Source organism: Mobula birostris, chromosome 1 (assembly GCF_030028105.1).
Source record: "Mobula birostris isolate sMobBir1 chromosome 1, sMobBir1.hap1, whole genome shotgun sequence".
NCBI classification, from domain to species: Eukaryota; Metazoa; Chordata; class Chondrichthyes; order Myliobatiformes; family Myliobatidae; genus Mobula; species Mobula birostris.
The window spans coordinates 176,242,195-176,266,323 of record NC_092370.1 but is presented as its reverse complement, the minus strand read 5'-3'; the positions used below and the strand labels follow the sequence as shown (position 1 = coordinate 176,266,323).

Genomic DNA, 24,129 nt, shown 5'->3' with positions numbered 1-24,129 from the left:
GCTGAGATGTCTGGCCTGCTGAGTTCCTCCAGCATTTTGTGTGTGTTGCTTGGATTTCCAGCATCTGTAGATTTTCTCTTGTTTGCGAACTGGCTGGGGTCTGCAAGTGAGGAAATTAATTGTACAGGGAGGTATTGAGGCCAAGGTCTTAAAGTTTATTGATAACTTTGAGGTGGATGATGGTGTTGAAAGTCGAGCTGTAGTCAATAAAGAGCACACTGATGTAGGTGTCTTTGCTGTCCAGATATTCCAGAGTTAAGCGAAGAGCCAATGAAATGGCATCTGCTGTGGACCTGTTGTGCTGGTAGGCAAATTGGAGTGGATCCAACTCACTTCTCTGGCAGGAGTTGATATGTTACATCACCAACCCACTGGTTGATAGTCATTGAGGCAGATTACCATGTAATTTTTAGGCCCCAGTATAACTGAAGCCTGCTTAAAGCAGGTAGGTACCGCAGAATGCCAAAGTGAGAGCTTAAAGATATCAGTGACACTCCAGCCAGTTGATCAGCACAGGCCTTCAGTGCTCGGCCAGGTACCCCGTCCATCTGGGCTGGATGTTTTTCATGGATTCATCCTCCCGAAGGCTGCTCAACATCGGCCTGAGAGACTGAAATCACAGGATCATCGGGATCCTGTGTGAGTTCGTGATAGTTCTATTTTGACGGTTAAAGTGAGCATAGAAGGCATTGAGCTCATCTGGAAGCAAAGTCCTGTTTTTGCCTATGCTGCTTGATTTTACTTTATAAGAGGTGAAAACATTCCAACCATGCCGCAATTGTCAAGCGTCCTTCATTGATTCAAGTTTAGTCCAGAATTGCCTCTTTGCCCATGAAATGGCCTTCCAGAAATGGTACCTGGATTTCTTGTAATTTTCTTGGTCACCAGACCTGAATCCCACTGATCTAGCCCTCAACAGATTGTGGATCTCATGGTTCATCCAGGGCTCCTGGTTGAGGAAGGTTCTGAATGATTTTGTGGGGACATTTTCATCTATAACTGCTTTTATAAAGTCCATGTCAACCATGCTGTATTCATTCAGATCCACAAATGAGTCTTGAACACAGCCCAGTCCACCAACTTGAAGCAATCCCATAGCCACTCCTCTACCTCCCGTGACCAGCTCTTTGTTGTCCTAATCTCTAGAGTTTTGCTCTTTAGTCTCTGCTTGTATACAGGTAGCAGAAAGACAGCCAAGTGATCAGATTTACCGAAATGCAGTCTGAGCATGGAATAGTAGGTTTTCTTTATCTTAGTATAGTCTAGTGTGTTGGGGTCTCTGGTGCTAAAGTTTATACGCTGATGGTATTTGGACAGGGTTTTCTTCAATCAAGCCTGGTTGATGTCCCCAGCTATGTTTTGAAATGCATCAGGATGGATTATTTCTTGTTTGGAGAAGGCATCATACAGTATTTCAAGTGCTTGATTATAGTTAGCTTCTGGTAGTATGTAATCTCCTGTGAGGATCACAGATAAGTATTCCCTAGGTAACTAGAATGGGTGGCATTTGATTGTTATGTGTTCAAGATCAGGGGAACACAAGTTTGACAAAACTGCCACATCAGAGCATCACTGAGAATTTGTCATGAAACACACACCTGCACCTTTTGCCTCTTCCAAATCAGCAGTTCAGTCCATTTTGTGAATCGAGAAGCCTATAGGTCTGATCGCAATATCTGGCATGCTGGGAGTAAACCATGTCTCAGTCAAACATAGAATACAACAATCTCTCATTTCCCTCCGATATAGCAATCTTGCCCTCAGGTCGTCAATTCTGTTCTCCAGCGACTGCACATTTGCTAACAAGATGCTGGGTAAAAGGGTCTCATTCCATTGTGTTTCAGCCTGGCTTGGAGAACCCCTTCCTGCCTTACTTCCAGCAATGGTGATGAACCTTCGTCCACTTCAGGTTGCCGTATCTGCTTGCTTGAGAGGTAAGTCCGCCAAGTCCTTCAAAAGATTGTGAAATCTGTAGTACATTAAGTAATTTCAAAAGTACATTGCTCAAAGGGAAATTACATGCTGTAGAATGCAGTGAGAATAATTCAAGAGGTATATTTGGAAGTTTTGTATGTAGCCTGCAGAACATCGCCATTGTTCAGCGATGCCATCTTGATTAACCATTGATTTGAGTAGGAAATGACAGTAATATAGACAAGGAAGCAATTTCTGTGGGGCATAGGCTGTAGAAATACTGGATCTACCAGAAGAATCCTGCTTTTAGGTTTTGGGGAGAAAGTGGAAGGGAGCTGTGCAAGGCTAAGAGACTGGAAGCTGTGAAAGAAGTTATCCTAATTAGATTACTGATTTTCTGGGAGACTATGACCAGACCATCATGGGCTCAGGATTCAAAGAGAGGCTGAGAAAGCATCTGAAAGCTTTCACCTTCTGCAGGGTTCAGATCTGTTTGCCAAAACACAACAGTGACAACTTCGTCAATTGGTTTGGTGACAATGTTAGGGTCAGTGTCTTTTTATCAAGTATCCCTAACAGGACATGAATATGTTTGTGGAACAAGTCAATAAGTAGCAGATGAAACTTTACACAGTGAAGGGTGAGGTGATATATTCTGGCAGAAGATATGAGGAGAGGCAATGTGGCCTTCAAGGCCTAGTTTATAAAATGTGCAGCATCAGAGGACCTGGAGACAAATTGAAGTTGGAATGATAATTGAAAGGTTGAATGCTAAGCAAACTGAATTTTGACCATCTATAATTGGTATTCAGAAATTTTGTCAGAATTCAAATAATAGATGCTGTTCTGTGCATCACAAAAAGTCCCACTATTAAAAAACACTCTGTGACATTTTGATTTAATAGGACAGCTATTTCATTTTGTTTCCTCTTGACAAGAAAAAATTGCTTCTCAGAGGTGACATCAAATATATATACTGTACATCTTTTCTATTTGAGGTTGAGCTTGTGCTTAAATATCTCATCCATTGACTATTAAATGTATAAATCAGTGTGTAGGAGAGAGATCGAAATTCTAGCTGAGTGGTGCCACAGCAACATCCTCCTACTCAATGTCAGCAGACCAAAGAGCTGAAGATTGACCAGGAGAAGGAAACCAGGGGTCCAAAAGCTAGCCCTCTTCGGAGAATCAAAGGTGGAGAGGGTCAGCCATTTTAAATTCTTCAGGTTATTATTTTGGAGGACCTGTCCTGGGTCCAGCACATAACTGCAATTATGAAGAAAGCACGGCAGCATCTCTACTTCTTAGCAGTTTGCTAAGATTCGGCATGACGTCTCAAACTTGACAAACTTCTATAAATGTAAGGTAGAGAGCATATTGACTGGCAGCCTCACTGCCTAGAATGGAAACACCAATACCCCTAAATGGAAAATTCTGCAAAAAAGTAGAGGATATGGCCCAGTCCGTCACAGGTAAAACCCTCCCCACCACTGAGCATATCTGCATGGAGCATTGTTTCAAGAAAGCAGCATCCATCATCAATGACCCCACCACCCAGGTCATGCTCACTTCTTGCTGCTGCCATCAGGAATAAGATACAGACTCCTCAGGGCTCACACCATCAGGTTCAGGAACAGCTATTACCCCTCAACCATCAGGCTCTTGAACCAGAGGGGATAACTTCACTCAACATCACTTGCCCCATCAATGAACTGTTCCCACAATCTATGGACTCACTTTCCAACGACTCTTCATCTCATGTTCTCAGTATTTATTGCTTTTTATCTATTATTTTTTTCTATGTTTTTGTGCTTGCACAGTTTATCTTTTGCACACCAGTTGTCCACCCTGTTTGTGCAGTCTTTCTTTAATTCTATTATGGTATTAGATTTATTGAGTATGCCCACAAGAAAATGAACCTCAGGGTTGTATCTGGTGACACGTATGTACTTTGGCAATAAATTTACTTTGAACTTCAAACTTTCTAGAAGTCCAGTGTTACTATATGTGAAAGCTGTACCGACCAATCATTGCTACTGATCTTGCTTTTCAGGTTGAGACAGTAAAAACAGTGATGCCACATCACATTCATAACAGCTTATTTCAATATACAGTGCCAGCAAATGGACAGAAGTAAATCTACTCAGCTTTTGACACCTTTTAACAAGTGGTATATGCAGAACCTGCCAAATAATAGAAACAATTGGGAAAATACAAGAGAGTTCTCTTCACTACTACCAATTTGAATACGGTGCAAAAGTTCCTGGAAAGTGTCCAGATTTGTGTTTATTTTCAATTTTCTATTTTTCTTTGACTTATAAAGGTATATTGACCATACAGAACTATATAAAATCATAAGAGGCATACTGTAGATAAGGTGAATGGTCACTGTCTTTTACCCATGGTAGGGGAGGGTGAAACTAGAGACATAGACTTAAGGTGAGAGGGGAAAGGTTTAAAGATGAGATTCTGTGGCCACGAAAGAGAAGCCAGAGTGGTGTTGCCTCCCAGGTGGTAGAGTCCAGGATGTCTCAGGGTGGTTGCAGAAGATTCTCAAGGGGTGGAGGGTGAGGCGGGGTAGCCAGAGATTGTGGTGCACATTGGCATCAATGTCATAGGTAGAAAGGGGTAAGAGGTCCTCTGCAGTGAACATAGGAAGTCAGGAAAAGGGCTGATAAGCAGGACCTCTCTGGATTACTCCCAGTACCACGTGCTAATAAGGGCAGGAATAGGATGATGGTACAGATGAATGAGAGGCTGAGGAACTGGTGCCGGGGGGGGGGGGGGCAGGGTTTCAGGTTATTGAATCATTGGAGCCTTTTCTGGGTCAGGGATGGCGAGGGGAACTCATTTCCTGGCAGGAAGGTTCACTAGCGCTACCCGGGAGGATTTAAACTAGTTCGACTGGGGGATGGGAACCAAATCTCCAGGTCAGAAAGTGGTGGAACAGAGAGAAAGGTAGATGACAGGTAGGTCCAGTAAAATCAGGCAGGAGCAAAGTAATAGATACGATGGGACAGAGAGTTTGAAGTGTGTGGATTTTAATGCTAGGAGTATTCTGGGTAAAGATGATAAACAGAGTACGAATCAGTACATGGAATAATGATGTTGTGCATTGCAGAGACTTGGTTGAGAAAGGATCAGGAATGGGTGATTACCATCCCAGGGTTTTGACTTTTTAGAAAAGATAGAGAGGGTGATAAAGGGGTGGGGGTTGAGAGTTGCACCACTAATCAGAGACACAACTGCACTCAGAAGGTACGAAACTGAGTCTATCTGAGTATAATTCAAAAATAGGAAAGATGCAAACACTCTGATGGGATTGGACTACAGACCCCCCAGTTGCTGCCAGGATATTGAAGAACAGATAAACAGGCAGATTAAGGAAATGTGTAAAAATGATAGGGTTGTTGTCATGGGGACTTCAACTTCCCTAATATAAACTGGAACTTTCTTAGTGCAAAAAGTTTAGATGGAGCAGAACCTGTAACGTGTATCCAGGAGGATTTCTTAAATCAATATGTAGATAGTCCAACAAGAGAATGTGCTGTAATGGACATGGTGTAAAAAGCCTGGCCAGGTGACCAACCCATCAGTGGGTGAGCAGATAGGGAACAGTGAGCACTAAGTTTTAAGATAGCTACAGATAAGAATAAGTATGGACTTTGCAGGAGAGTATTAAATTGGAGCAGAGCAAAATATGAAAGTATTAGGCAGGAACTAGGGAGAGATAATTGGGAACAGCTGTTCTTGCAAGTCCACATCTGACGTGGAGGGTGTTTAAAGACCAACTGCACAGAGTACAGGACAGGTATGCTCCAGTCAGAAGGAAGGACAAGGATGTCAAGGTGGAGAAGTGATGAATTTAGCCAAGAAGATAAAGGAAATGTATGTAAAACTTGGGAAGCTAGAATCAAACGGAGCCCTTGAGAGTTGTAAAGAATCCAGAAAATAACTCAAGAAGGGAATTAGGAAAGCCAAGAGGGGCCATGAAAAGTCCTTAACAAATAGAATTAAAGAGAATCCAGAAGTATTTTACACATACAGTGAGTAAATCAAGAGCAAGAGGATAATTAAGAGCGGGTAGGACTACTCAAGGATAAAGGGGGAACATTTGCTTGGATGCAGAGGATGTGGGTAAGGTCCTTAATGAGTACATCAGTATTTACCATGAAGGACAGGGATGATAGGGAGATCAATGCCAAGAGTATTAATATGTGAGGGCATTTTGAGGTAAAGGAGGAAGTAGCGTTGGGTCGTTTAAAGAGCAATGAGGTATATAAGTCCCCAGGTCCCTATGGGGTATGCCCCAGGTTATTGAGTGAGCCAAGGGAAGAGATTGCTGGAGCCTTGACCAATATCTTCGTATCCTCTCTAGCCACACCAGGGATAATCCTGGAAACTATAGGCCAGAAAATGTCACATCAGTGGTAGGGGAGTTACTGGAATGAAGTCTTAGGGATAGGAATTATAAGCATTTGGAAAATCATGGTCTAATTAGGAAGAGCTAACATAGCTTTGCACAGGTCAAGTCATGTCTTACTAACTTGATTGAGTTTTTGTCAAGGTGACAATGGTGATTGATGACAGCAGAGGTATAAATGTTGTCTACATGGATTTTAGTAAAGCCTTTGATGAGGTTCCTCACAGGAGGCTCATCCAGAAGATTAAGATGCATGGGATCCATGGTGAGTTGACCATTTGGATTCAGAACTGGCTTGCCCAGAGGGTAGGTGTCAAAGGGACTTATTTAGTTAGAGGTCTGTGTTTAGTTGTGTTCTGCAGGGATCTGTGTGGGGATCTCTGCTGTTTGTGATGTATATAAATGGCCTGGATGAAAATGTAGATGAGTGGGTTAGTAAGTTTGCAGGTGACACAAAGATTGCTGGTGTTATGGAGAGTGTAGAAGAATACAGCAGGATTTAGATCAAATACAGATATGGGCAGAGAAATTGCAAATGGACTTTAACCCAGCCAACTGAAATGTTGCACCTTGATAGATCAAATGTAAAGAGACCCTTAACAGGGTCTTAAAAGACAAGATCCTTAACAGTGTTGATGAGCAGAGGGATCTTGGAGTCCAAGTTCATAACTCCCTGAAAGTGGCTACACAGGTTGAAGGGGTGGTTAAGGCAGCAAATGGTATGCTTGCCATTACTAGTCAAGGCATTGAGTTCAAAAGTTAGAAAGTTATATTGCAACTTTATAAAACCCTAGTTAGGCCGTATCTAGAGTACTGCGTACAGTTCTGGTCACCCCATTTTAGGAAGAATGTCAAGGCTTTGGAGGGGGCGCAGAAGAGGTCTACCAGGATGCTGCCTGGTTTAGAGGGCATGTGCTAGTATGAGAGGTTGGACAAACTCGGGTTATTTTCTCTGGAGCAGTGAAGACTGAGGGGAGATTATGAGAGGCATAGATTGAGTAGTCACACAGTATCTTTCTCCCAGGTTTGAAAAGATGAGAGAGGGTAATTTCAAAGGAGAGGGGCGTTTTTTTTTACACAGAGAGTGGAGGGTGACAGGAATGCAGTAGCTGGCATGGTGGTAGAGGCAGAAACATTAGGGACTCTTAAGATTCATTTAGATAGACACATGAATGAGAGGAAAATGAAGGATATGTACATTATGACAGAAGAGATTAGTTTAGTTACTCATTTGATTACTCATTTAACTGAGTTGGCACCAGTTCCTGTGCTGTACTAATCTATGTTCTATGGGACCTGAGAGGAAACTTTGTCACTCAGAGGATAGCAGGAATATAGAACAATCTGCCAGAGGAGGTGACAGAAGCAGGTACAATTACAATGTTTAAAATTCATTTGGACAGTGCATCCATAGAAAAGGTTTTGAGGGATGTGGGCCAAATTACAGGCAAATGTAACTAAGCTTATGCAGACAACTTAGTCAGCATGGATGGGTTGAACCAAATAGTTATGGTAATAACTATTGCTTTTAAAAACCAAAGAGATAGATGCAATGATTAAATCTACTGTACTTTATTTTGCCAACTCTTTGAATATTTGCTAAAATATTTCATTTGTTATAACCACTGATCTGAATTTACGTATGAGGTCACAAAATTAATATTTATTATTGTAACAATAGAAGCCCTTGGGATTAATTGCTCTTCCAACGATGACACTTATTCAGCTTCTTCACCCAATGCTATTTAAAGAGATAATACAAAAATAGCATAATGTGGTTGTTCTTCAGGTTTCTGAATTAACTCATTTAAATGCTGATCCTAAGGTTAACTGTTGACTCACTATCCAAATTCATAACTACAATGCAAATTTTATGCAAAAGCCTAAAAACAAATTACAAACCATGAACATGAACAAAACCGCAGCCTTACTTTTATAGAATTGCAGTGGGAGAATATTAAAGTAAAAGTTATCGAAGTATCAAGTTCAAAATTCAAAGTTCAAACTAAATTTATTATCAAAGTACATACTATATATTTCACATACTACTTGGAGATTCATTTTCTTCCAGGCATTCACAGTAAATACAGTAAAACACAATAGAATTAATGAAAAACTGCACACAACAATGAAGGACAAACAACCAATGTGTAAAAGACAACAAATTGTGCAAATGCAAAAATAATAATAAATAAATAAGCAATAAACAACAAGAACATGACTTGTAGCATTCTTAAAAGTGAGTTCATAGGTTGCAGAATCAGTTCAGCGTTGGGGTGGTGAGTAAATTTATCCCCTCTGGTTGAAGAGCTTGATGGTTGAGAGGTAATAACTGTTCTTGAGCCTTGTGGTGTGGGACTTGAAGCTCCTGTACCTCCTTGCTGATACCTGCAGCAAGAAAAGAGCATGGCCTAGATCAGCCTTTCTCAAATGTTTTGTCCTGGAGGAACCCTTGAAATAATTTTCAGGTCTCAGGGAACCCCTGCATAAAAATGATTATATTGAGAGCTCATGGTACATTGGTGTGATCAGCAAGCTGTAGATATAATAATCCAATAATAATTGTCAATGCTCTTCTAAGTAGAGAATGAATTTTGAGCCCACCTTTCTTGAAAAAAAGCTTTCTTGACATTAATCTTTTTCTTTCTCTTTCATAAATTTTAAAAGCTCATAAGGCAACATAATAAATCTTCTCAATTCTGGATCAAACTTAAGATAAGCACACACAGATTTGCGCTTCAACTGAAATGAGATGATTTCTATCCTTGCTCTTGATGCTTGTTAAACAAGAAAAAGCTTGCTTACACATGTAAGAAATTGAAAACTGCAGCAAAATGTTCATTGCTTTCCTATGAATGACAGGATACTCTTCTTTCACAGAAACCCAGAACTTGTTCAAGGGCAGCTCAGTAAATCTCATCTTGAGTGCATGATCAGAGTGCAGCTCATAATGTTCTTTCTTTTCACCTAAAGTCATATTCTCAGGCTGAGCAGAGGATTCAGAGAAAGGGTCCCTCGCCCAGTTATACACTTGTGTTGAAAGGGAGGAAAATACTCATCAATTTTGTTCTGCAGTTCCTCCTAGTGGTTTTCAATAAGACTTGAGACTTTCTGATGTCCTTCCTCACGCTCAAGCCCAAGCAATAGTGAAGACATTTCAAGATTTCCTTTTGCAACAGGATTTTTCCAAAGATTCAGTTTTCTTTTAAATCTAAGAATCTTGTCACTTGAAGTCAAAACATTTTCTCCAGGGCCTTGCAGAGACTTGTTCAACGGGTTCATATGATGAAAAACGTCTGTTAAGTAGGCTAGTTTCTGCAGCCATTCATCTTCAAAGCACTCACTATTTTCTTGAAAGTACTCCTGCAATTCACCTTTCAGCTCAAACACCCTGTTGAGAACTCTCACTGCTAAGCCACCAAGTTTCTGTATGTAGCAGGAGGTTGGTGTGCTCTTTGTCCAGGTTTTCACATGTTTTAAACATTCTTGAGAGAACTGATCTTAAAGCTACTAAATAACTTGCTTCCTGAACCCCTTTACTAACTGTGACTTTATTTTCAAAAGCTTTAATCTGTCTGTTTTGAGGTTCCAATAGTTTTCTAAAGTAATCAGCACTTTTACATGTCGTATGGTTGTGATTTGTAGTTAAATGTCTTTTCAATTTTGCCATTGCTACATTTGAAAGTTGTTTGCCACAGACTAGGCACAATGGAATAGGAAAACTAAGGGGTAGTGGAGGTATAATTTGTCCATCTGTGCTGATCACCCCATCCTTGACTCAGCTGTTCCACCATGAATACGATCTGTTATGAGTCAACATGATGCTTTCAGATCAGGTCATGCACAGCACATACCTCCACCGCACTGCTCAGGTGTGTTTCTGGGGTACAGGGGCAAGCGACCCTTGTGCCTGTTTTGTGTTCTATCGCTGAGCAGCAGTGAACCATCTGATTGGCCTATCAGAGTTCTCTTTGGGAACTAGTTGACTTGATCAGCATTTTTCATCTGGCTATTGTTCACGATTGCACTTAATAAAAAAAAAACTTGGATCACCAGTCCATGTAAAACCCATTGATAAGTAGCTTTCATTGTAAACTCCGTTGTTGCACTAGTACAGTGAATTGACTCAGAAGATTGCAATTCTTCATCATTAATCTTAGCAGAATTTACCCTAGGCATAGGCACAGAATCCTCCTCTTCCATCTCACACCTCCTCTTCAAAAATTCACCACACTGGGCTGTCTTTAGAATGACAATTTCCTTCCAATATTCTACTGCACTGGTAGTTTGTTTGCTCCCATAAGTCAGTCGGCAGTGCACAAGGGGAAGTTGGAGGAGGAAATGCAGGAGCAAGAGGCTGACGTCACAGACCAAGCTGAGCGAATCCATTCAATGCTCAGAAAGCGCACTTCACACTCCTCAACAGCCTACCGTCCTCTCCTCCGTACGATACAACACTCACCAATTATCAACAGCTTCCCCCATCTTGCGTCAAAAACTGAGAATGGACCATACCAAATAAACATGGTTCAACTGTGGACTGCCGTACTGGGCTGAGAGATCTCTCACGAGATGGCTGCTCAGTCACTGCCCACCACTGCAAGCGCGAACATTATACATTGCACAAAGTTTTTAAAAAATTATATTTATTCTTTTTATCATGATCTCTCATGGAACCCTAGGTCTCTGAGGAACCCCGGCCCAGATAGTGACAGTCCTTGACGATGGATGCTGCTTTCCTGCAACACCACTCCATGTAGACGTGCTAAAGGGTGGAGAGGGCTTTACCGTGATGGACTGAGCTGTATCCACTATTTCTTGCAGGCTTTTCTGTTCAAGGTCATTGGAGTTTCCATACCAGGCTGCGATGCAATGAGTCAATATGCTCTCCACCGTACATCTATAGAAGATTGTCAAATTTCTGGATGACATACCATTTCTTTGCAAACTTCTAACAAAGCAGAGGCACTGCTGTGCCTTCTTTGTAATGGCTCTTACATGCTGGACCAAGACAGATCCTCTGAAATAATAACACCAAAAAATTTAAAATTGCTGACCCTCTCCACCTCTAATTCCCTGATGAGGACTAGTTCATGGACCTCTGGTTTCCTCCTCCTGAAGTCAATAATCAGCTCCTTGGTGTTGCCGACATTCAGTGAGAGTTTGGTGTCGTGACACCATTCAGCCAGATTTTCAATCTCCCTTCTTAATGCTGATTCGTCACCATCTTTGATCCAGCCACCAACAGTGGTGTCATCAGCAAACTCAGATATGGCATTGAAGCTGTACTTAGCCTCATGGTCATAAGTATAAGGCTAGTAGAGTAGGGGGCTAAGCACGCAGTCTTGTGGTGCACCCCTACTAATGGTGATCGTGGAGGAGATGTTGTGGGAATCCGAACTGTCTGGAGTCTCTGAGTGAGGAAATCAAGGATCCAATTGTACAATTGTACAAGGAGGAGGCCTGGGTCTTGGAGCTTATTGATTAGTTTTGAGGGGATGATAGTACTGAGTGCTGAACTGTAATCAATGAAGTGCATCCGGATGTTGAAGGAGAGCTGAAATAATTGCAGATTTTACAAACATCTGCAACGAATAGAGGCTAGATAAGTATATTGAAAGGCATATGGAACCATTATAACCCCAAGTTTAGCAGAAATGCCCATGTTGGTGCTCTGTGAACTACCATGCACAAGCCCCTAGACTCCACCATCTATTCACTTATGCCTATTAATTTAAGTGTAAACTTTCAATGACAAGTTTGGTTAAGAAAGCTGCAAATTATACTATCTCTAGATAGCACCATCTTCATAAGCATCATTATTTTTCACTGTTAGCATGATCAAAATAAGTAACAGCACATATTAGTCCTACTGTAGCAATAAGCATGAACAGCTCTTGGAAGTTTCTGGGTCCAAATCAATGTACATTTTATAGCATTTTTAATATTAAAAAATCCTAACTTGTTTTATAGAATAATGTGGTGGAAGAGTTAGGTGAATATCGAAACCTGAGTCAAAGAGTCTTTCTTATTGAAGAAGGTAGAACGGTTTCAGGAATGAAGTCCAACCTATGGTCAAAAATTCAGTGTCTATTGACACTTATGTCACAGCCAATGAACCATGTCATGTCAGTCAAACAAAAGGCACTGTGCAAATGGGTTGTATGTGCCATGGGATTTACAGGATGATTTACTGCCATCAGTTGAATATTTTACAGTGAAGTCAATTTAAACAGTGCACTTAAAAACTCAAACCTGTTTCTATCCAATTTAAGCATTCCCCCTGTGTCCACATGGCTTCCCCTGGGTGTTCTGGCACCCTTCCAAAGGCCTTATTATTGATAGGATTATTGGTAACTGTAAATTGCCCTTAATAAAGGTGGGGGAGGGGCAGGAGAATCAGGGAAGATGATGGCCACATCAGAAAGAACAGGCTACGGGAAATAATTAGGAAAATAAGGCTGATGGAAATATTCTGATTCCATGGGTGAAGAAGTTTCCTCTTATGTCCTAAGGAAATTGGTCAAATATGAGTTACTTTACTCCATGACCTGCATAAAATCTAACCCTTTCATTTTCAGAACTATAGTTCTATTTAGCTGGGGAATTAAACTATCAGCTCCATTCTAGCTGAAAACTGTGGTGCCACTAATTGCTGCCTAAGAGGATTGTCCTCGTTGCTGGGATGAAGAAGGCTTGGAGAAAGAATAAAAAACAAAGCAAGAATCAACGAGTGCAGTGGCGCTCGGATCCGTTTGATATTTAATCTTTATGGTTGGAAGTCCTGTGATCTTGAGGGGCGCGACATACACGGTAGAACTTGGAGTTACTATACGGCTACGGTCCGTGCATTATCTCTTTTCTGGTGTGACTGGACATGATATTAATAGCGGAGGCAGCTGGTCAAATCAGGAGCACTACTGGTGAGTCTGATGCCAAAACCTGCACTTTGACAGACCTCCAGTTACGCGCTTGCAAACCTGCGGAATTTACACCACTTTCGAGAACCCTGGTGCAATTAACTGCACTCGTAGTCCGCAACTTGATGATTTCGTTTGGCAGTACTGTAAAAGTAAACCAACACTCTCACTCGAAATCATTGATCTACCTGCCCATGGCAAACCACACACAGCAGCGGGTCATTAAAAACTGCATATATCATCATCATCACACATCAGACGATGCAACATAATGCAATAGGATATAAAGTTCAAAATTTAAAATGCCTACATTCCTATGAATGCAGTATACCCAGGATCCCTTCTTGCCCAATAGATTGATACTTCCAAAACAGGCATTAAAAAATAAATAGGCATTCCTCGTCCAGCCTGCCATCGCTAAGATAATATACATACCAAGCTGAAATTTCACTGTTGTTCCCATTGTGGGACTCAGTGTCAGTGAAGCAGCCGCTGTGGTACCGCACCAGCAACCCAACCACGATGCGTGTGCCAGATGTGCGGGACGTGCCTGAGCTCTGGGAGTCTGACCGAGAGGCGGTATCACTCGCATCCACCCGCGGCCGGAGCAATTGGACGCTGCGGGCACTTACCCAGCACGGAGCCGATAAATATAAGGATCTGCGCCGAGGTGGTGAAGTCTCGGTAGATGTCCTCTTCGCCGTACTGCAGCAGGCTGCCGAAGGGGTGGCTCCCGCCCGTGGTCCTGTTATCAGTTGCCCGGGTGCTGCTCACGTTGCCCTGCTCGTCTGACCCACCGCCCGAACCCCAGTCGACGCTCCAGCTCGGAGTGGAGCTTGCGTTGGGTTCCATGGTCCTCACCGGCTGCCGATGCGACATGCTAAAACTTCACCCCCACCCCAGCATCTCGGAGGAAGATCCTTTTTTAAAATCTCCCCTCCCCGGTAGTACCGGGAAGAGAAAAAGAAATTCAAATCCTGGCCACGGTGACGATCAATCCGAGCCTCTTCACGTTCTCTCCTATCAACGTACCTTTCCTCCCTTCATCCCCTCCCCCACTCCCCATCCCAAAAACAGGCTGTCGTGATGCTGGATACGATCCACAACACAACTGTACAGGCAGAGACATATTTCGTCAGAAATTGGTTGCTTGGAGACGGCAATGAGTATAGGAAGAGAGGGAGGGAAAAATCTAATTTCTTCTCAGTGGCTTTCCCCTGCCATTGCCTCCTTCCCCATCGACGACCACTGCACGTTTCTTTCTGGAGACAAGCCCGCTCCAGCCTCTCCAGGGGTCTCTGCTTCCTTCCCACTGCTGAGGGGGCTCCCCGCATTTTTCCCGCGGGCTCATCTGCCAAACAGGACACCGCAGATATTTCTAACTGCATGACTCCACCAAGGCGTCAGCACCACACCAGTGACATGCTGTTTAAATGCAGAGTTAGCTTTAAGCAAGCCGTGGATAATTTAAATTAATTATGTTCGGAAAACAATGACAATTCTTTCTCAATGCATTACAGTCCCCGTGCACTAACAGAAGCGCCTTACTGCATCGACATTCTTCATTTTTTTTCCTAACAGCCAGGGAGAATAAACGACGGATTGCACTGCATCTACTGCAGGCCACCCCGTAAATATAATTTAATTTAAATAATGAACACTGCACATCTTAGCACTGAGTGAAGAAAATTACTGCCTTAAAGTATTTATCAATTTGAAGATGGTTTTCAACAAATATAAATTCTAAGTTGGTATCTAATTATGGATTAGAAATGTAACGTTTTTGTTAAATTAGAAATAGAACAGTGTTTTTGCAACAGTTCACTCCACATGTTATCAAGAAACAGTGATACATTGCAAAATCGGTGAACCTTAATAACATCTAGGTAGTAGTGCTCCAGAATGAAATGTGACTCCAGCCAAGAATTTTCAATGTAGCCATATCACTGGCACCATGCATCATTTTGAAACATTGCCAAAGAATGTAATTTGCATAAGATATATTGAGAACCAATCAGCTAATTATACCACTGTGGGAATATACTCAAATATTTGCAAAATGAATGAAGTCGACATCAAAATCTCTACATATTCACAATACCTTACTCAGTTTGGGTTTTGCCAAAATGTCCCCAGCTCACTACAGTTCTTGCACAAGCACAGACACAAGAAGGAAGAAGACTGTCTGTTTTGCCAGCAGGACAGCATTTGGCAACTGTGGCACAAAAGAGCATTCCTCTGTCAAATCAGGAGGAACTTGTTTCATTAGTTGAGACTTACATCCTGCAGAAAGGAAGAAGGTTGAGGTTTGTTAGCAGAAATACCCCTTCGCTATCATGATCTCCTTACAAAAGCCTTACAAGAGAGTGTGCTAGAGCACAATAAATGTAGCTGCCAATGATAGTTTTCACAGATAATTAGAATGGGACAATGAATATCCAGAGAAAGCAGCAACTCGTTCTACAAACTGCAAAAATTGAACAGTATACAGGCTTGTATTAGCTGGTGCCCCATAATACTTCTGTCATTTGAGTGTCAGACAATGGCACACCCACAAATAAAACAAAACAAGACATCCAATTGTATCATCAACTTCCGCGTGTCAGACTAGCTCAGTAAATATTCAATAGTAAATGTAATAGGTTTCTAATATATTGAGGCACAGCAGAATTCTATTCAAAGGAATGGAGGTTTATTTACAAGACAATAGAACGGCTATTTATAAGTCAAGACTTTAAGTTACAATGCAACACAGATGTGCCTGAGTCCTGATGAGGAGCCTCAGCCTGAAACGTCAACAGTACTCTTTTCCATAGATGCTTCCTGGCCTGCTGAGTTCCTCCAGCAGTTTGTACATGTTGCTCTGAAACAGTAATGTGGTTGAGAAACAGGCGCATATTGCTTGCTATCCAGTAGAATCACAACATGAAGCATGCGTTAGATATTGATAAAACAATGTTTTCTATGCTTAATGGTGCGTTATAATGGGCATTACAAAGGCTGCTTGTGTTCTATAAAACCAGTCTGGCAAGTACAGAGCAGAGGTTAGGAAAGTTCACTAGCTGCATTGATGAGTATAAGATATGTATAACAGGTCAGCAATTCATTATATAAACAGTACAATTTCCAAATTATACTCTTTCCATATTGGCTGAGGAAGATTACTATTTTTACTAGATGGCTGACTTAATTGCAGTATTTTACATGATGAAACCACCAGTCTTGCAAGTATGAAACTGCAGCAGAGAAACAGCCCAGGAAGGTTTTTGGTTATTATGATGACCTACCCACATGATATCAACAGTCTAGTAACATATCCTATTCGATTCAATCCCTTGTACTTAAACACATGCCCTCCAGTTCAACTATTCCATGTGACTCCAAATTCCACATTCCGGCCAACTTTAAATGATTTTATAGTGAATTTCTTTTTGGGTTTTATTGATAAAAGTTTTACATTTATGGCTCGAGTTTTAGACTTGCCCTTCCTGGAAATGTTTTTTTTGTAGTCTACCTCATCAAATTCTTTCATAAGTTACAAGCGTGTATTGGTTCCACTCTGAACTTTTTCTTCTCTGTAATAAGGAGCAGCAACCTGTATAGTTTTTTTTCTTCTGAGAGATAGAACAGAACTTCTGTTTAAATAGAAATCTTGAAAAACAATCTTCTTAATTACATTGAATTTTAATCTAGTCAGTGTAAAGCAAGTATTCAAAGTGGAAGCAAATTTGGCAAATTTTTTTTTGGTGGGTGAGTAGGTTACCAAATAACTCTCCTTAACTTTGTGTCTACTGAATTGTATAACCTAATCTGTTTTATGTATTTATTTTATTTAGCGATACAATGAGCCCGGGCTACCCAATTCCACCTTACTAACCTGTACGTATTTGGAAAAGGGAAGGAAACCGGAGCACCCGGAGGAAACCCATGCGGCTGTGGAACGAACATACAAACTCCTCATAGACAGCGGTGGAACTGAACTCATTTTGCTGGTGCTGTAATTGTCATGGTCCAGTCCGTGAAGACCGTATTCCGCTTCACGGTCCGGTCCATCGACCCTTGCTCCAGGTTTTCCTATCTACCCTGTTTCTGTTCTTGTCGAGCTAATTGAGGCAGCTGATGCTCCTTGGGGCTGGCTGCATAAATACCTTCAGACACACAAGGCGTGGCTGCTGGATTGTTCTTGTCCTTACTCCTTGGATCCCTTGCTCTGCCTTCTGTTTCCTCGCCTGAAGCCCTGCCTTGTCTTGCCGGTAACTCTCGCCTCGCCTGAAGTTCTCATCTCGCCTTGCATTGTCTGAAGCTTTGCCTTGACTTGCTGGTAACTCTCGCCTCGTCTCGCCTGCAGTCTTGTCCTGGAGCCACCCTGTACCTAGCTCCCTTCCTGTCCCTTGCCTCCATCGGGTAACCCAGGCCGTCTCGCCGTTATATGCGGTTGGTTCTGTCCTTTCCGATCCCATGCCTCCGTCAGGTGGTGATCCGTGCCCTGCCAGGTGAACCGTGCCCTGCCCCGTAGGAGCCTGTCTAGCCTCAAGCCTGAAGACTCCAACGTCACCTCGCCACTAGTCTCTTGCCTCCAGCCTCCAGCCACGCCTCACCTCCAGTCTCCTGCCTTCAGCCGCCAGCCTTGCCTCGCCTCAAGTCTCCTGCCTCCAGCCTCCTGCCTCACCTCGCCTGAAGACTCCAGCCTCCTGCCTAGCCTCAAGCCTGGACTCCAGCCTCCTGCCTAGCCTCAAGCCTGAAGACTCCAGCCTCCTGCCTAGCCTCAAGCCTGAAGACTCCAGCCTCCTGCCTAGCCTCAAGCCTGAAGACTCCAGCCTCCTGCCTAGCCTCAAGCCTGAAGACTCCAGCCTCCTGCCTAGCCTCAAGCCTGAAGACTCCAGCCTCCTGCCTAGCCTCAAGCCTGAAGATTCCAGCCTCCTGCCTAGCCTCAAGCCTGAAGATTCCAGCCTCCTGCCCAGCCTCAAGCCTGAAGCGTCCAGCCTCTAGCCTCTAGCCTCTAGCCTCTTGCCAAGCCAAGACAAGCCTCTAGCCTCTAGCCTCTTGCCAAGCCAAGCCTCTAGCCTCTAGCCTCTAGCATCTTGCCAAGCCAAGCCTCTAGCCTCTAGCCTCTAGCCTCAAGCCTGAAGACTCCAGCCTCCTGCCTCCTGCCAAGCCTCGCCTCTAACCTCAAGCCTGAAGACTCCAGCCTCCTGCTTCCTGCAAAGTCTTGCCTCTAGCCTCAGGCCTGAAGACTCCAGCCTCATACTGCCTGCCTACCAAGCCTTGTCCTTGCCAGGTTCTGGGGTCTGAGCTAGAGGTAAGACCCAGCTACTGGGTCCTTGTCCAGTCTCTGGCTCGGAATCTAAGCCCGGGCTCCTATGTCTCTTGTCCAGCCCTGTTCCAGGTTCCTGGTTTTCCTGTCCATGTCCTTGCCATCGCCCTGTATCCTAGTCCTGTCCCTAGTACTTCAGTGTCTGTGTCTTGTACTTGGGTCCATTCCCAGCCACCGCCCTATGACAGAACGATCCAGCCAACCATGGACCCAGCGACACAGACACTGTCGTTTTCCTCTTGCCACCCGGGGTTCCTTTCTGTTACATACCCTCCCACCCGCCTGGGTCATCCATAGTCTGGGTACCCTGTTTGGTTGCCAGGAGGTTCCCATAGAGGAGGGGGTTACTGTCATGGTCTGGTCCGTGAAGTCCGTATTCCGGTTCACGGTCCAGTCCATCGACCCTTGCTCCAGGTTTTCCTATCTACCCTATTTCTGTTCTTGTAGAGCTAATTGAGGCAGCTGATGCTCGTTGGGACTAACTGCATAAATATCTTCAGAGACCAGGGCGTGGCTGCTGGATTGTTCTTGTCCTTACTCCTTGTACCCCTTGCTCTGCCTTCTGTTTCCTGGCCTGAAGCCCTGCCTTGTCTTGCCAGTAGCTCTCGCCTCGCCTGAAGTTCTTGTCTCGCCTTGCATTGCCTGAAGCCTTGCCTTGACTTGCTGGTAACTCTCGCTTCATCTTGCCTGCAGTCTTGTCCTGGAGCCACTCTGAACCTAGCTCGCTTCCTGTCCCTTGCCTCCGTCGGGTAAGCCAGGCCATCTCGCCATTACGTGTGGTTGGTTCTGTCCCTTCCTGTCCCATGCCTTTGTCGGGTGGTGATCCGTGCCCTGCCCAGGTGATCCACGCCCTGCCCAGGAGTACCGCGCCCTGCCCCGGAGTACCGCGCCCTGCCCCGGAGGAGCCTGCCTAGACTCAAGCCTAAAGACTCCAGCTTCGCCTCGCTTCAAGTCTCCTGCCTCCAGCCTCCAGCCTTGCCTCACTTCAAGTCACCTGCCTCCAGCCTCGCCTCACTTCAAGTCTCCTTCCTCCAGCCTCCAGCCTCACCTCGCCCCAAGTCTCCAGCCTCCAGCCTCACCTCGCCTGAAGACTCCAGCCTCCTGCCTAGCCTCTTGCCAAGCCAAGCCAAGCCAAGCCTCTAGCCTCTAGCCTCGCCCTGCCTACCTTTCAAGCCTCGTGTTAGCCTGGTTCTGGGGTCCGAGCCAGAGGCAAGACTCAGGTACTGGGTCCTTGTCCAGTCTCTGGCTCGGAGTCCATCCTGCCTCCTGCCAAGCCTCGCCTCTAGCCTCAAGCCTGAAGACTCCAGCCTCCTGCTTCCTGCCAAGTCTCGCCTCTAGCCTCAGGCCTGAAGACTCCAGCTTCATCCTGCCTGCCTGCCAAGCCTCGTCCTTCCCTGGTTCTGGGGTCCAAGCCAGAGGCAAGACCCAGCTACTGGGTCCTTGTCCAGTCTCTGGCTCAGAGTTCAAGCCCAGGCTCCTAGCTCCCTTGTCCAGTCCTGTTCCAGGTTCCTGGTTTTCCTGTCCACGTCCCTGCCATCGCCCTGTATCCTAGTCCTGTCCCTAGTACTTCAGTGTCTGTGTCTGGCACTTGGGTCCGTTCCCAGTCACCGCCCTATGACAGTAATAGCATTACGCTAAACGCTACGGTACAACGCTACCCTCTTTTCCTTTATTCTCTAGCTGCCAGTTTCTTTGTGAACTTTAATTTCTTCCTTTGGACCTGTATTGCCCTTCATAAAAAGTTTTTTTTAATAATACAGCAATGTCATTTTTACGTAGTTTTTTTTGCAAGGTGATTGCAAGCTACAGTGCATAAAGTATATAATGGGATAATCTGAAGGAACAGAACATCTACCTGGGAGTCCACATCTCACACAACCTTTCATGGTCCCAGAACATATCCTTTGCAGTCAGGAAAGCCCACCAATATCTCTGCTCTCTGAAGAGAGCTGGACTTTGCATATTAATACTCTCAACCTCCTACAAATGCCAAGTTGAAAGCATGCTAACACTGTATGGCATGGAAACTGCACTGCAATGGACAGGACGGCCCAACATCAGGTAGTTAAAACCACCCAATGCATCACCAACACCAGCCTACTGGTCATCAAGGACAAACACTCAGTGGCCACTTTATTAGATACACCTGTACATCTGCCCGTTAATGCAAATATCTAATCAGCTTATCACATGGCAACAACCTCATGCATAAAAACATACAGATATGGTCAAGAGCTTCATTTGTTGTTCAGAACAAATGTCAGAATGGGGGGAAAATATGATTCCACTGACTTTGACAATGCAATGATTGTTGGAGACAGACGGGGTGGTTTGAGTATCTCAGAAATTGCTGAACTGCTGGGATTTCCACACACAACAGTCTCTGGAGTTTGCAGCGAATGCTGCAAAAAACACAGATACATCCAGTGAGCGGCAGTTCTGTTGGTAAAAATGCCTTGTTAACGAGAGAAATCAGAGGAGAATGGACAGTCCGGTTGAAGCTGACACAAAGCTGACAGTAACTCAGGTAACCGCATATTACAATTGTAGTATGCAGAAGAGCATTTCTGAACACACAACACATCAGATCTTGAAGTGGATGGGCCACATGACAAATATACACTCAATGGCCTCTTGATTGGGTACAGAAAGTATTTAATAAAGTGGCCACTGAGTATATGTAAGCCAATTTTACATATGTATGCCCACATTCAAACAGTAACTTCTATGTTTATTGGACTGTTTTTTATTTATATCTATTGAATTCATGATTTCTGCTGCGTTGGTTCCAGAATAACAATCATTTTGTTCTCCTTTACACTCTTATACTGAAGAATGACAATAAACAACTTTGAATTTTGAAATGGGCAATCGACTTTTCAGGTCAAGACCCTTTTTCAGGAATAGGTCTTGATGAAGCATCTCAATTGTCAATTTCACTCCATAGATGCTGCCTGACCTGCTGAAATCTGGGAATTCAAGAGAATTTCATGTAAATATCTAAACAATTATCATTACCATCACTTTTTTTTTATTTCAAAATATACTTTATTCAAAAATAAATATATACAATAAACCATTCAATAACTTTTCATCCTTTACATACGTTTCCATTATACTCAGTAAAATACCCGTGTTTATAGCCACCCACGTGGCACTCCAGTTGTTCAGCTTAGCATATCATTGTTGAGGGGTATACTCCCCGCCCACCGACCCCTCCCACTCCCGCGGGTGGAGAAACCTAAACTGTGGTCCTTCCCCACCGGGCCCTTGCGGTGGCTGCACCGAGTTTCAGTGCGTATTTTTTTTTTTTTTTTCAAAAATACTTTATTCAGAAATATTACAAAATAAAAATAATTACATACAGAAAAAGAAAACCATTCGTTGACTGTGAGTCCTTATTCAATACAGTTATTAACAATAAAATTTTGCGTTGACTCTGTTCATTTACAAATGAAAGATGTTTACAGTAAATCATGCGTTTACTCTCAACTCTTGGTCAAGTGTTAAGACTTATTAACAATCAAAGTTTTCAACAATAAAGGCAGGCAATGGCTCTAATACGTTCCCAAATTAACAATTCCACCCACTCCTTGGGCACCATGTTGATTATCTGTCCACACCGCTGATGAGGGTAGCTTTCCTCCCCACCCAACCTCTCCCCCTCCTACGGGTGATGAACGTTAAACTGCGGTCCTTCCCCACCGGGCCTTCGCGGTGGCTGCACCAAGTTTGAGTGCATCCCATCACTTACCCTAATCTCTCATGGATGAAGTATCAGTATACCAAGTTAATTTGCTGTGAACGCAAAGGAGAAAGGTACCCTGATACTATTTTACTATAAGTAGGTAATAATTTTAATCGACATGAGACATTTCAAAAAATCGCAATTGTGGGTGGTATATATTAACAAATTTGCTCATTGTGATAAAATTTCAAACTATCATATATGTAATAATGCATTAATATTTCTGCTTTTGTGTGAGTATGGTACAGATTGAGTTGTTGAAATGCTTATGTTTATATTAACTATATGATCATTATCCTCAGAGCTATGTGTGTAAATGTTGTGCATATATTTTCTGCCATGGTTCCTACTTTATATCACCGACTACACTTCAAGAGCACTCCATTGCCTAGGTCAAGAAGGACACATTGTAAATTGAGTTCTATCTTTTCATCTAGTGTGCTGCTGTAATCATAACAATATTAAGTGCTCTGCTATCATGAGGGTTAAACCACATAATCCTTGGAAGCATGCACAGCAATTGCAGTGCTTGATTCAGCATGGTCACTTGTCTGCAACCTGCTGGAGAAAATGGTTTCACCATGCAGCTAGCACCATCTGCAGAGCTCTTTCACTGAACCACTTCAAACTGTTTTAAGCTAGTCTGTATTTCAAGGGCATGAGTACCGTAGCTGTGGCTGTGGCTGCAGTATATATTAGAGGCACCACAACAACTTCACGTTTTAGAATACTGCACTCAAGATCTTGAAGAGTAATTTGAGTAGACAAAAGGTATTCTATATTGTCGGGGGCGGGGCAGAGAGCCCTTTAGTTGCACGCTCAGAAGGTAATGGGAGAAGATAGCTTTGATTATCAGTAGTTAAGGACCTAGATTGAGTTCCAGAGTAAGTCTAATGACCTGAGAAGGATGGTCATGGGCATAGTAAATTTTGCAGGGAACCTAAAAGTCAGTTGTAAACCCTTCTGCAAATATGCAGAAAGAAAAAGGCTGGTGGTCAAATATAGGTCCATTGTCAAAGATGGGGGAATTTCACAATGGAGAATAGTAAAGTAGCAGAGCAATTGAACAAATATTAGAAACATAGAAAACCTACAGCACAATACAGCCCCTTCGGCCCACAAAGTTGTGCTGAACATGTCCCTGCCTTACAAATTACTAGGGTTACCCATAGCCCTCTATTTTTCTAAGCTCCATGTACCTATCCAAAAGTCTCTTAAAAGACCCTATTGTATCCACCTCCACCACCGTTGCCGGCAGCCCATTCCACGCACTCACCACTCTCTGAGTAAAAAACTTACCCCTGACATCTCCTCTGTACCTACTCCCCAGCACCTTAAACCTGTGCCCTCTTGTAGCAGCCATTTCAGCCCTGGGAAAAAGCCTCTGACTATCCACATGATCAATGCCTCTCATCATCTTATACACCTCTATCAGATCATCTCTCATCCTCCGTTGCTCCAAGGAGAAAAGGCCAAATTAACTCAACCTGTTTTCATAAGGCATGCTCCCCAATCCTGGCAACAAATTTGAAGGCTAGAGCAGAAGATGGTAGCGCGACGCAGTTCGCAGCGGCCACTCCAGCGGTGACGTCTGTTATTTGTCAAGTAGGGTTCCGTGCACAATCCTGATTTGATGGAGACGGACGTGAGAGCATGGAGGAACATCTGGTGAAACTTCTGAAATGCCTGCTTTGCTGCTGTTGCTACTGTGTGGTCCAGAATCTCCGGAGGAGAAGGCCCTGAGTCCTCGGCTTTGCTTGTTGCTCGGAGGCCGAGGCAGGGTCAAAGCACTCGGCAGAGGATGTTGCTC

At 43.5% G+C, this 24,129-nt stretch overlaps 1 protein-coding gene across 1 annotated transcript in view; it reads right to left on the bottom strand.

Moving 5' to 3' along the window:
* gpr176 (G protein-coupled receptor 176) overlaps positions 1-14,262 on the bottom strand; it is a 64,996-nt gene extending 50,734 nt beyond the window's left edge. Inside the window, exon 1 of the mRNA XM_072277621.1 lies at positions 13,890-14,262. Within this exon, the coding sequence (XP_072133722.1) occupies positions 13,890-14,136 (247 nt within the window). The 5' untranslated portion in view covers positions 14,137-14,262. The remainder of the gene's footprint in view (positions 1-13,889) is intronic.
* Between the last annotated feature and the right edge of the window lie 9,867 nt (positions 14,263-24,129).